This window comes from Thamnophis elegans, chromosome 17 (genome assembly GCF_009769535.1).
Source record: "Thamnophis elegans isolate rThaEle1 chromosome 17, rThaEle1.pri, whole genome shotgun sequence".
Lineage (NCBI taxonomy): Eukaryota > Metazoa > Chordata > Lepidosauria > Squamata > Colubridae > Thamnophis > Thamnophis elegans.
This window is the reverse complement of record NC_045557.1, coordinates 12,113,132-12,127,225: the sequence shown is the minus strand read 5'-3', so window position 1 is coordinate 12,127,225 and position 14,094 is coordinate 12,113,132. Positions and strand designations below refer to the sequence as shown.

The 14,094-nt window shown below is 45.6% G+C and overlaps 1 protein-coding gene across 1 annotated transcript in view; it reads left to right on the top strand.

The window, feature by feature from the left end:
• PPP2R5B (protein phosphatase 2 regulatory subunit B'beta) overlaps positions 1-14,094 on the top strand; it is a 43,544-nt gene that overhangs the window by 20,814 nt on the left and 8,636 nt on the right. The window contains exons 2-7 of the mRNA XM_032233767.1: positions 483-679; positions 6,164-6,265; positions 6,994-7,086; positions 11,423-11,553; positions 12,989-13,048; positions 13,907-14,015. Of these exons, the coding sequence (XP_032089658.1) occupies positions 483-679; positions 6,164-6,265; positions 6,994-7,086; positions 11,423-11,553; positions 12,989-13,048; positions 13,907-14,015 (692 nt within the window). The remainder of the gene's footprint in view (positions 1-482; positions 680-6,163; positions 6,266-6,993; positions 7,087-11,422; positions 11,554-12,988; positions 13,049-13,906; positions 14,016-14,094) is intronic.

Below are 14,094 nucleotides of genomic sequence, written 5' to 3'. Positions count from 1 at the left end.
TGGGGGCAAGAGGCTGACTTAGAGAGGGCTGTAAAGGCTTTGTGAAGTGGCATATAAGACTACTGCTATTGTCCTTCCTTCCTTCCTTCCTTCCTTCTTCTTAAAGGTTGACTCAGCCTTCCGTCCTTCCGAGGTGGGTAAAATGAGGACCCAGATTGTTGGGGGCAAGAGGCTGACTTAGAGAGGGCTGTAAAGGCTTTGTGAAGTGGCATATAAGACTACTGCTATTGTCCTTCCTTCCTTCCTTCCTTCCTTCCTTCCTTCTTCTTAAAGGTTGACTCAGCCTTCCGTCCTTCCGAGGTGGGTAAAATGAGGACCTAGATTGTTGGGGGGAAATATGCTGACTCTGTAAACTGCTTAGAGAGGGCTGTAAAAGGACTGTGAAGCGGCATCTGTCAAAGTGCTCTTGCTCTGTGAATTCCCACAGTGCCTCTGCTTCCTCCTGAGAGATCGCATGTAAATCCTCTGCTTTCCCCCTGCAGATGCTCCTGTTTCAGAGCTGCACGACCTCCTGTGCAAGAAGCTGCAGCAGTGCTCCATCGTCTTTGACTTCCTGGACTGCGTGGCTGACCTGAAGGGCAAGGAGATCAAGCGGGCAGCCCTGAACGAACTGGTGGAGTGCGTGGCCACCAACCGTGGCATCCTCATTGAGCCACTCTATCCCGAGATCATCAAGATGGTAAAAGGCTTCGCAGGCCCTGGGCCTGTGAGGGGAAAAAAACCAATGCGATTTTCACCTGGGTTTTGTGGATCAGAAAGACTGGTCCTCATACAAAAAATGGCTAGTCATATTGTTGTTGTTAGTTGTGAAGTCATGTCTGTCCATCCATCCATCCATCCATCCATCCATCCATCCATCCATCCATCCATCCATCCATCCATCTATCTATTTATCTTTCTATAGCTATCCATCTATCCTATCTATCTATCTATCTATCCATCCATCTATCCATCTTTCTAGCTATCTATCATTTTATCTATCTATCTTTCTATATCTATTTATCTATCTTTCTATTTATCTATCTATCATTCTTTCTTTCTATCTAGCTATCTCTATCCATCTCTTTCTATTTATCTTTCTATCTATATCTATCTATCTGTCTATCTATCCTCTATATCTGTCTGTCTGTCTGTCTGTCTGTCTCTATCTATCTATCTATCTGTCTATAATCTATACATCTATCTATCTTTCTTTATCTCTATCCATCTGTCTACCTACCTACTACATAGCTATCTATCTATCTATCTATCTATCTATCTATCTATCTATCTATCTATCTATCTATCTACCTACCTACCTACCTACCTATCATTTTATCTATCTATTTATCTTTCTATATCTATTTATCTATTTATCTATCTTTCTATTTATCTATCTATCATTCTTTCTATCTAGCTATCTCTATCTATCCATCTCTTTCTATTTATCTTTCTATCTATATCTATCTATCCTTAATCTATACGTCTGTCTGTCTGTCTATCTATCTATAATCTATCTATCTTTCTTTATCTCTATCCATCTGTCTACCTACCTACCTACCTACCTACCTACCTACCTACCTACCTACCTATCTATCTATCTATCTATCTATCTATCTATCTATCTATCTATCTATCTATCTATAATCTATAATCTATATGTCCATTGTTCTATCTTTATCTATCATATCTATTGTCTGTCTGTCTGTCTGTCTCTCTCTCTCTGTGTCTATATCTATTTGTTGTTGTTAGTTGCGAAGTTGTGTCCAACCCATTGCAACCCCATGGACCATGTTCCTCTAGGCCTTCCTGTCCTCTCCCATCATCTGGAGTCCATTGAAGCTCAGGCCAACTGCTTCGGTGACTCCATCCAGCCCCCTCCTTCTCTGCTGTCCCCTTCTTCTTTTGCCCTCCATTGTTCCCAGCATGAGGCTCTTCTCCAGGGAGTCCTTCCTTCTCATCAGGTGGCCAAAGTCTTTGAGTTTCCCCTTCAGGATTTGGCCTTCTAAAGAGCAGTCAGGGCGGATCTCCTCTAGGACTGACCGGTTGGATGGCCTTGCAGTCCAAGGGACTCAATGCAGGAGTCTTCTCCAGCACCAGAGTTCAAAGGCCTCCATTCTTTGGCGCTCAGCCTTCCTTATGCTCCAACCTTCACAGCCATCAGTTGCAACTGGGGAAACCACAGCCTTGACTAGAGGCACTTTTGATTGGCAGGGTGATGTCTCTGCTTTTTAGGATGCTGTCTAGATTTGCCATCGCTTTCCTCCCCAGGAATAAACCTCTTTTAATTCCTTGGCTGCCGTCCCCATCTGCGGTGATCCTGGAGCCCAGGAAAATATAATCTGTCCCTACCTAAATGGCTAGTCTTATATTAATATGTAAAAGCAAAAAGTGGAGGCTGCAGTGGGCTTTTCTTTTACTGTGTTAGGAAGAGTCGGAAGCCAATGGAAGCCCTTTTTTTTCTCTTCCCCCTTGTATTCCACCCCCCCCCTTTTCCCATTCCCTTAACTTCCCTTAATTTCCTATTTATTTATTTTTTGTATTTTGTACAATAAAAAATGGGGACGGGGGTGGGTGGGGAGAAGATGGTAAAAGGCTGGCCAAAAAACACAGGGGGTAGGAAGTTGAACTCGTACTACAGGTTGTAGTGACTTGACTTATGACTGCTGTAGTGGCCCAACTTTCTGTTGCTAAGCGAGACAGTTGGTAACTAACTTTTGCTCCATTTTATGAGCTTTCTTGCCGCCGTTGTTAAGGAAATCAGCGCAGTTGTTACATGAGCAATGCGGTCGTTAAGTGAGCCTGGCTTCCCCACTGACTTGGGCAGTCAGAAGGTCACAAAAGGGGATCATACAACACTCCCGGGGCACTGCGACTGTCGTAAGTACCTATCAGTTGGCAAGCATCCAAATTTTGATCGTACGACCGCAGGGATGCTGCAAACGGTCATAAGTGTGAAAAACAGCCCGAAGTCACTTTTGCCACCGCCGTTGTAGCTTTGGTGACTAAATCAATGGTTGCGGTTTGAGGCAATTAACTAGCCTTCGTGAGAGTTATATATTGATCCGTTGCTTCTGAAAGGAAACAGGAAGAAACCACGATAAAGAGAAAAGGGGAAAAAGGGAATTACTTATCCAAAGCATTACTCATCGTTAGACTTATCCAATGGAAGGGGAGGCTGAACTGAAGATGACTCAGATGCTGTCATAAGGAAGAAAAGATCGGATACCTTTTATATTGTGTTTTCGGGGAATCTGAGAAGTCGCTCCAGCACTGCACTTAAATCATTTGGAGAACTAAGCTGCCAGTCTTCCAGTAGTTTAAAAACAGGAGTTTAAAATTCCAATGTGTGGGCTGCATTACATAAAATGTGTTACCGTATTTTTCAGAGTATAAGACACACTTCCCCCCCCCTCCCTAAGAGAGTGAAAATTTGGGTGCATCTTATATACCGAATGTAGCCCCACCCAGCTGCCAGACCCCACCCTTTGGCCCCTGCCTCCCAACAATTTGCCTCCTTGCAGCAAACAGCAAACACCCTGTTTCAGTTTCAATGTTAGCACAAGGGGGGGAAAAAATCTGCCTCCCAGCAATTTGCCTCCTTGCAGCGAACAGCAAACACCTGTTTCAGTTTCAATTTTAGCACAAGGGGAAAAAAATCTGCCTCCCAGTAATTTGCCTCCTTGCAGCAAACAGCCTGTTTCAGTTTCAGTTTTAGCACAGCCTGAATAGCGTAAGGGGGAAAAAATCTGCCTCTCAGCAATTTGCCTCCTTGCAGCAAACAGAAAACAGTCTGTTTCAGTTTCAATTTTAGCACAAGGGGAAAAAAATCTGCCTCCCAGTAATTTGCCTCCTTGCAGCAAACAGCCTGTTTCAGTTTCAGTTTTAGCACAGCCTGAATAGCGTAAGGGGGAAAAAATCTGCCTCTCAGCAATTTGCCTCCTTGCAGCAAACAGAAAACAGTCTGTTTCAGTTTCAATTTTAGCACAAGGGGGAAAAAATCTGCCTCCCAGTAATTTGCCTCCTTGCAGCAAACAGCCTGTTTCAGTTTCAGTTTTAGCACAAGGGGGGGGGGAATCTGCCTCCCAGCAATTTGCCTCCTTGCAGCAAACAGCCTGTTTCAGTTTCAATTTTGCACAAGGGGGGGATCTGCCTCCCAGCAATTTGCCTCCTTGCAGCAAACAGAAAACAGCCTGTTTCAGTTTCAGCTTCGCACAGTCTGATTCGCACAAGCAGCTGATTGTCGGTTGGATTGGCCTCCCGACCATCAGCTGTTTTAGGCTGCAGGGATTGCCATTGCCTATTGCAGCCTCCGCTTGCCCCATTTTCTGCCTTCATGTTTCATTTTTGGGTTCTGTGTGCCCCGTTTTCGGCCTCTGCACGCTCCATTTTCTACCTATTCCGATCCCTGCTTCTGTTTGCTGCAAGGAGGCAAATTGCTGGGAGGCAGATTTGTTCCCCCTTGTGCTAATCAGGCTGTGCTAAAATTGAAACTGAAACTAAAATGGATTGTTTGCTGCAAGAAGGCAAATTGCTGGGAGGGGAGGCAAGCAGATTTTTCCCCCTGCTTTCCTCCCTAAAAGTTAGGTGTGTCTTATACTTCGAAGTTTCTTATACTCCGAAAAATACGGTAATTAGTGGGCCGCATTCATAAACATGCAAATATGTAAGAAACAGTCAGTGTTTGTTCATTATTCATTGTTTAAATTAGTAAAACAAACACATGTATATAACACATGCTTTATAAGTAATACTGGCTTAATCATTTTTAAAATTAAAGTAAAATGGCACTTATGGATGGCTAAGGGAGCCAGCCTGGGCTTGTAGTTTAGGCACCAGGCTAGAAAACCAGGCATTAGTGAGTTCTAGTTCCGCCTTAGGCACGAAGCCAGCCGACTGACCGTGGGCCTGTCACTCTCCCTCAGCCCTAGGAAGGAGGCAACGTCAATCCACTTGGGAAAATCCTTCCTAAAAAATCTGCCAGGCAGTTGCTAGGAGTTTATACTGACCTTAAGACACCTCCCACCCAAAATATAATGTATATTAAAAGAAAAAAAACAGAATAACAGGTTTGGGAGGGAGCTTGGAGGTCTTCTAGTCCAACTCCCTGCTCGAGCATGAGACCCTACGCCAGCGATGGTGACCCTTTTTTGGCTCACGTGGCATAAGTGGGGGGAGCGCAGGGGGGTCGTGTGCGGGCGTGCTGCACCCATAATGCAATGCACTATCACACACACCCCCAGTGCGCATGCACGCACTACAGGTGCTCCCGCCTCCATTTTTTACATCATTTTTTCACCCTCCCCAGGCTCCAGAGGCTTTATAGGTGCCTGGGGAGGATGGAAACAGCCCTCTGGAGGCTTCAGGGACCTTCAGGAGGCTTCCCTGAAGCCTTTGGAGCAGTCAAAACGACCCTCCGAGCAAACAGGAAGTCTGTTCCCCAACTTCCGGTTTGCCCGAGGGCCGGATTTTTGCACTCCGGAAGCTTCAGGGAAGCTCATGAAGCCTCCGGAGGTCCTCCAGGGGGATGGGGGAGGCTCTTTTCACCCTCCCCAGGCTCCTATAAAGCTGCCCAGCTGACAGGGCAGCGCTTCGTGTGTCCTGATAAATGACTCCGCGTGCCACCTGTGGCACACATGCCATAGGTTCACCATCACTGCCTTACGCCATTTCAATCAGAGTAGAGCTGGAAGGGACCTTGGAGGTCTTCTAGTTCAGCCCCCTGCTCAAGCAGGAGACTCTACACCATTTCAATCAGAATAGAGCTGGAAGGGACCTTGGAGGTCTTCTAGCCCAACCCCCTGCTCAAGCAGGAGACCTTAGATCATTTCAATCAGAATAGAGCTGGAAGGGACCTTGGAGGTCTTCTAGTCCAACCCCCTCCTCAAGCATGAGACTTTACACCATTTTAAACAGGTGGCTGTCCAGTCTCTTCTTGAAAGCTTCCAGTGATGGAGAGCCCACAACGTCTAGTGGCAAACTGTTCCACTGGTTAATTGTTGTCACTGTAGGGAAATTTCCCCTTAGTTCTAGGTTGCTTCTCTCCTGTTATATTTTTTTCCCTGGGGCTCAGCTGTGGGTCTGAATCTTGCAAGGAGTCTGTTTTGGTTGGCTCATTTGACCTTCAAGGGGTGTCTCATTTCCAGGTTTTGGGTGTGGGCTGATCTCTCCCTTCTCCCTCCAGATCTCAGTCAACATTTTCCGAATTCTTCCACCCAGTGAAAACCCCGAGTTCGATCCCGAAGAAGACGAGCCAAACCTGGAACCATCTTGGCCTCACCTGCAGGTAAGAGGCCGCTTGGAGGCCACGAGATTAATAGGAATAGCCCTTAGACTTATATCCCGCTTCATGGTGCTTTCCAGCCCTCTCTAAGCGGTTTACAGAGTCGGCCTCTTGCCCCCAACAATATGGGTCCTTATTTTATCCCCCTTGGAAGGACGGACGGCTGAGTCAACCTTGAGCCGGTCAGGACTGAACTGCTGGCAATGGACAGAGTTAGCCTGCAATACTGCATTCTAACAGGAAGGAAGGAAGGAAGGAAGGAAGGAAGGAAGGAAGGAAGGAAGGAATAGCTCTTAGAATTATATACTGCTTCACACTGCTTTTACAGCCCTCTCTAAGCGGTTTACAGAGTCAGCCTCTTTCCCCCAACAATCTGAGTCCTCATTTTACCCACCTCAGAAGGACGGAAGGCTGAGTCCACCTTTAGGAGGGAGGGAGGAAGGAAGGAATAACACTTAGATACATCCTGCTTCACAGTGCTTTCCATCCTTCTCTAAGCGGTTTACAGAGTCAGCCTCTTGCCCCCAACAATCTGGGTCCTCGTTTTACCCACCTCGGAAGGATGGAAGGCTGAGTCCACCTTGAGATGTCCCCTTAAGGAGAGGCTCATGGGTTTGGAGGTATCACTGGCTGGGGGGAAAGGGCCTGGTGGAACTTCCATGTCTCCCAGTGGAAGAAGAAAGTTGGTTTTGATGGCTTCCTTCTCTCTCTCTCTCTCTGTCTCTTTCCAGCTTGTATATGAATTTTTCCTCCGGTTCCTTGAAAGTCCAGACTTCCAGCCCTCGGTGGCCAAGCGCTACATAGACCAGAAATTCGTCTTGATGGTAAGTGAGAGGGAAAGGGGGTTTTTTATGGCTAGGAATCCGGCTGGGAAGGCTTCCTTCCAGAGATGCTCCATCGCGGGAGGCTTTCAAGAAGGGACTGGACAGGCATTTGTCTGAAATGGTGTAGGATCTCCTGCTTGGGTAGGGGTTGGACTAGAAGAATTCTGAGGTCCCTTCTGCTCCAGATAAAATAGATGAGTGGATGGCTAGAGATGGTGGGTAAGCAGGTAGGTAGGTGGGAGGGAGAGATGGGTGGGTGGGTGAATAGATGGATGGATAGCTGATAGATAGATAGATAGATAGATAGATAGATAGATAGATAGATAGATAGATAGATAGATAGACAGACAGACAGACAGACAGACAGACAGACAGACAGACAGACAGACAGAGAGATATAGATAGCCAGATAGATAGATAGATAGATAGATAGATAGATAGATAGATATAGACACAGACAGAAGACAGACAGACAGAGATATAGATAGATAGCCAGATAGATAGATAGATAGATAGATAGATAGATAGATAGATAGATAGATAGATAGACAGACAGACAGACAGACAGACAGACACAGAGATATAGATAGCCAGATAGATAGATAGATAGATAGATAGATAGATAGATAGATAGATAGATAGATAGATAGATAGATAGATAGATAGAGACAGACAGACAGACAGACAGACAGACAGACAGACAGACAGACAGACAGACAGACAGGATTAGGATTAGGATTTATTTCATTTATATGCCGCCCTTTTCCCCGAAGGGGACTCAGGGCGGCTCACAATTCAGTCAGGGAAGGAGGTACAGACAGGGAATAAAAGACGAACATAACAATAGAATTTAAAACACACAACAACCATACCATTTGAGAAGGGGGGGCAAAAGCTCTTTAGCCCCAGGCCTGTCGGAACAGCCAGGTTTTAAGGGCTTTGCGGAAGCCCTGGAGGGTGGTGAGGGTTCGAATCTCCATGGGGAGCTCGTTCCAGAGGGTCAGAGCAGCCACAGAGAAGGCTCTCCTCCGGGTACTCGCCAGTCGGCATTGGCTGGCGGAAGGAATTCAGAGGAGGCCTAATCTGTGGGATCTGATCGGTCTATTGGAGGTAATTGGCAGCAGGCGGTCTCTCAAGTACAAGACAGAAGACAGACAGAGATATAGATAGATAGCCAGATAGATGGATGGATGGATGGATGGATGGATGGATGGATGGATGGATGGATGGATGGATGGACGGACGGACGGACAACATAGAGACATAGAGACATAGAGATATAGATAGCCAGATAGATAGATAGATAGAGACAGACAGACAGACAGACAGAGATATAGATAGATAGCCAGATAGATAGATAGATAGATAGATAGATAGATAGATAGATAGATAGATAGATAGATAGATAGATAGACAGACAGACAGACAGACAGATAGATAGACAGACAGACAGACAGACAGACATAGAGATATAGATAGCCAGATAGATAGATAGATAGATAGATAGATAGATAGATAGACAGACAGACAGACAGACAGACAGATAGACAGACAGACAGATAGACTGACAGACAGACAGACAGACAGACACATAGAGATATAGATAGCCAGATAGATAGATAGATAGATAGATAGATAGATAGATAGATAGATAGATAGATAGCCAGATAGATAGATAGATAGATAGATAGATAGATAGATAGATAGACAGACAGACAGACAGACAGACAGACAGACAGACATAGATATAGATAGCCAGATAGATAGATAGATAGATAGATAGATAGATAGATAGATAGATAGCCAGATAGATAGATAGATAGATAGATAGACAGACAGACAGACAGACAGACATAGAGATATAGATAGCCAGATAGATAGATAGATAGATAGATAGATAGATAGATAGATAGATAGATAGATAGATAGATAGATAGATAGATAGATATGGGTAGGTGGGTGGGTGATTAGATGGATGGATGGATGGATAGATAGATAGATAGATAGATAGATAGATAGATAGATAGATAGATAGATATTATTTATTTATTTATTTATTTATTTGTACGATTTATAGGCCGCCCAATCCCGGAGGACTCCGGGCGGCTTACAACGAAGGAAAAAAAGAAATAATAAAAGAAAGAAAAAAAAATAAAACCGGTTAAAATCTACACACATACATTCGTTACGATCGGGGCTGGACCTCAGTGAGGTCAACAGCCCCAGGCCTGGCGGAATAGCCAGGTTTTAACAGCTTTTCTGAAGGCCATGAGAGTGGGTAAGGTCCGGATTTCTGGGGGTAGCTCATTCCAGAGGGTCAGAGCAGCCACAGAGAAGGCTCTCCTCCGGGTACTCGCCAGTCGGCATTGGCCGGCGGATGGAATTCAGAGGAGGCCTAATCTGTGGGATCTGATCGGTCTATTGGAGGTAATTGGCAGCAGGCGGTCTCTCAAGTACAAGACAGAAGACAGACAGAGATATAGATAGATACCAGATAGATAGATGGATGGATGGATGGATGGATGGATGGATGGATGGATGGATGGATGGATGGATGGACGGACGACATAGAGACATAGAGACATAGAGATATAGAGATATAGATAGCCAGATAGATAGATAGATAGAGAGAGAGAGAGACAGACAGACAGACAGACAGACAGAGATATAGATAGATAGCCAGATAGATAGATAGATAGATAGCTAGATAGATAGATAGATAGGCCATGAGAGTGGGTAAGGTCCGGATTTCTGGGGGTAGCTCATTCCAGAGGGTCAGAGCAGCCACAGAGAAGGCTCTCCTCCGGGGAGCCGCCAGCCGACATTGTCTGGCTGACCGCATCTGAAGGAGGCCCACCCTGTGGGATCTCACCGGCCGTTTGGAGGAATGTGGCAGTAGGTGGTCTCGCAGGTATGCTGGCTCTAAGCCATGTAGGGCTTTAAAGGTAATAACCAATACCTTGAATTGCGTCCGGATACCAATAGGTAGCCAGTGCAGCTCGCGGAGGATCGGTGTAACATGGGTGTACCTAGGTACACCCAATATCGCTCTAGATGATTGATAGATAGATAGATAGATAGATAGATAGATAGATAGATAGATAGATAGATAGATAGATAGATAGATAGATAGATGATAGATAGATAGATAGATAGATAGATAGATGATAGATAGATAGATAGATAGATAGATAGATAGATAGATAGATAGATAGATGATAGACAGACACAGACAGACAGAGACAGAGAGATATAGATAGATAGCCGGATGGATGGATGGATGGATGGATGGATGGATGGATGGACGGACGGACGGACATAGAGATATAGGTAGGTGGGTGGGTGGGTGGTGGATGGATGGATGGATGGGTGGGTGGATAGACAGACAGACAGACAGACAGATAGACAGAAGACAAACAGAGACAGAGTGATATAGATAGATAGCTGGATGGATGGATGGATGGACGGAAGGACGGACAGACATAGAGATGTAGGTAGGTCGGTCGGTAGGTAGGTAGGTAGGTAGGTAGGTAGGTAGGTAGGTAGGTAGGTAGGTAGATAGATAGATAGATAGATAGATAGATAGATAGATAGATAGATAGATAGATAGATAGATAGATATGGGTAGGTAGGTGGATGGGTGATTAGATGGATGGATGGATGGATGGATGGATGGATAGATAGATAGATAGATAGATAGATAGATAGATAGATAGATAGATAGATAGATAGATAGATACATAGATACATAGATACATAGATACATAGATACATAGATACATAGATACATAGATACATAGATATGGGTAGGTAGGTGGATGGGTGATTAGATGGATGGATGGATGGATGGGTAGGTAGGTAGGTAGGTAGGTAGGTAGGTAGGTAGGTAGGTAGGTAGGTAGGTAGATAGATAGATAGATAGATAGATAGATAGATAGATAGATAGATAGATAGATAGATAGATAGATAGATAGATAGATAGATATGGGTAGGTAGGTGGGTAGATGATTGGATGGATGGATGGATAGAAAAAGAAAGAAAAAAAGAAAGAAAAAAAGAATAGAATAAATATATAGACTAGACTAGAACAGAATAGAAGAATATATAGAGTCGAGTGGAATGGAATAACATAACATAGCCGAGCAGAGCAATAGCAATAAAATAGAGAATGGAATGGAATTGAATGGAATAGCAATAGAGAATAAAATAGAATAGAATAGAATAGAACAATTCTAGCCTTGCCCATTAGGATGCCTTTAATAACTTGAGGTCATGAAGCCAGAAACCTTTTCCGAATCCTTGGCAAGGCTCTTTCTTCTCTTTTGCCCTCCTCTAGCTGCTAGAATTGTTCGACAGCGAAGACCCCAGGGAACGTGAATACCTCAAGACCATCCTCCACCGGGTTTACGGAAAATTCCTGGGCCTTCGGGCGTATATTCGCAAGCAATGCAATAACATATTTTTGAGGTGAGGGGCTGCTTCGCCTTCGGTTTGCCTGCGTTTTTATCCCACGCCATCAAGGAGTGTCGTGTCGTGCACAACTTTTTCTAATTTCTAATCTTGCCCAAAATTTTCTGATTAATTCCAAGCATAACCTTATCAATTGAACCTGTAGAGCAGTTTTCAGTCTTGGCCACTTTAAGAGGGGTGGACTTTCACTCCCAGAATCCCCTAGCCAGCGTGCTTTAAAATAGGCAGACTTCCACTCCCAGAATCCCCCAGCCAGGAGGCTTTAAGAGGGGTGGACTTCCACTCCCTGAATCCCCCAGCCAGGAGGCTTTAAGATGGGAGGACTTCCACTCCCAGAATCCCCCAGCCAGGAGGCTTTAAGAGGGGTGGACTTCAGCTCCCAGAATCCCCCAGCCAAGAGGCTTTAAGATGGGCGGACTTCCACTCCCAGAATCCCTCAGCCAGGAGGCTTTAAGATGGGAGGACTTCCACTCCCAGAATCCCCCAGCCAGGAGGCTTTAAGAGGGGTGGACTTCAGCTCCCAGAATCCCCCAGCCAGGAGGCTTTAAGATGGGAGGACTTCCACTCCCAGAATCCCCCAGCCAGGAGGCTTTAAGAGGGGAGGACTTCCACTCCCAGAATCCTCCAGCCAGGAGGCTTTAAGAAGGATGGACTTCAGCTCCCAGAATCCCCCAGCCAGCACTGGCTCCTGGTGTTTTTTAACAAGCGGTTCTCTGCCCTAATGACGGCTAGGTAGGCGTGGCTGGGGGAGGGGTCATGTGACTGGGTAGGAGTGATGTTAAGTTGGCCACGCCCAACTAGGTTTTGTGGCTCCCGGTGTTTTTTCCCCCAGTGGGAAACGGATCCAAATGGCTCTTTGAGTGTTGAACCTTTGAGTGTCCTATTCTTTATTAAATTGTTATCATGGCACAGGCGGTTCCCTGACCTACGACCACAAACAACCTCCAAATTATCCTTGGCTAAGCCAGACACTTTCTCAGTGCGTCGTGCCCCGTTTTACAACCTTTCTTACCATGGCGGTTAGATGCACCCCGCAGTTGTTCAATTAGCGACATGATTGTTAAGCGATTCTGGCTCTACCCCGTCGACTTTGCAGGCTAGAAGTTCACAAAAGGGGAATCGCATGACCCCTGGGGGCGCTGCGACCGTCATAAGCACGAATCAGGTCCGAACTTGGATCACATGACCACGGGGGTGCCACAATGGTTGTTAAGTGCGAAAAATGGTCACAAGTGGCTTTTTTTCAACCCCGTCGTACCTTCAAGCGTTTTGCTGTGTATATAGGAGCTCCCTGTTGTGTTTCAGGAAGGTGAAGATGATGGGGAAGGGGGCCAAGGGGAGAGGGAGGGTTACTTGCCATCCTCAGTCTTTGGAGAAGACGACGAGGAGAATAAAACTTTTCCTGTTTCTGCTTTTCTTTCCCCCCTGGCAGGTTTATCTACGAGATGGAACATTTCAACGGAGTGGCTGAATTATTAGAAATCCTTGGGAGGTAAATGTTTCAGGGCTTGGGGGGGGGGAAACAATGTTTTTGAAGGGCATGTAAGGGTGGCCTTTCCCCGTTCTTCAAAGGGACGGAAGGTAGCCCTGAGGTCATCAAGTCCAACCCCCTGCTTTAGGGCAAGATCCAGGAGAGCATCTCTGAAGGAGGACCCTCCGGGGAGGGAAGGGAGGAAGGCGAGATAGAAATGAAAGAAGGAAGGAAGGAAGGGGATGGGAAGAAAGAAAATGGGAAGGAAAGAATGAAAGGAAAAAGAAAAAGGAAGGAAGGAAAGGAGGGGATAGAATGGGAAGAAAAAGGGAAGGAAGGAAGGACAGAGAAAGGAAAGAAAAGAAAGAGGAAAGAAAAGAAAGAGGAAAGAAAAGAAAGAGGAAAAAGAAAGGAAGGAAAGAATGAAAGAAAAAAAAGGAAGATAGGATGGGAAGAAAAAAGGGAAGAAAGGAAGGACAGAAAAAGAAAAGGAAGAAAAAGGAAAAAGAAAGAAAGAAGGGGATGGGAAGGGAAGAAAAGCAAAAAAGGGAAGGAAAGAATTAAAAAAATGAAAAAAGAGAAGAAAGGAAAGAGAAAGGAAAGGAGGGGATAGGATGGAAAGGAAGGAAAGAAAGAAAGAAGAAAAATGGTTAAACTGGAGATTATTCTTAAATTCATCTAGCTCAGTGTTTCTCAACCTCTGGGAAATTCTGGCCAGGGAATTCTGGGAGTTGAAATCCAATCATCCAAGCCGCTTAGTTGGGAAGCCCCAATTTAGCTCCCCTGACACCGATACGAGAAATTGGCTGCTGCAACAACGACCCTGCAGGGGACGACCCTCTCTCCCTCTCGTAACACACCCTCCGGCTTCTCTTTCAGCATCATCAACGGCTTCGCGCTGCCCTTGAAGGCGGAACACAAGCAGTTCCTGGTACGGGTACTCATCCCACTTCACTCCGTCAAATCGCTTTCCATTTTCCACGCCCAGGTGAGGATCCCTGGGGGAGGGTGGGTGCCGGAGACGAGCCCTTGGGGCGCTCCGGGGCTTCCGAGAGGCTCCTTGGCTC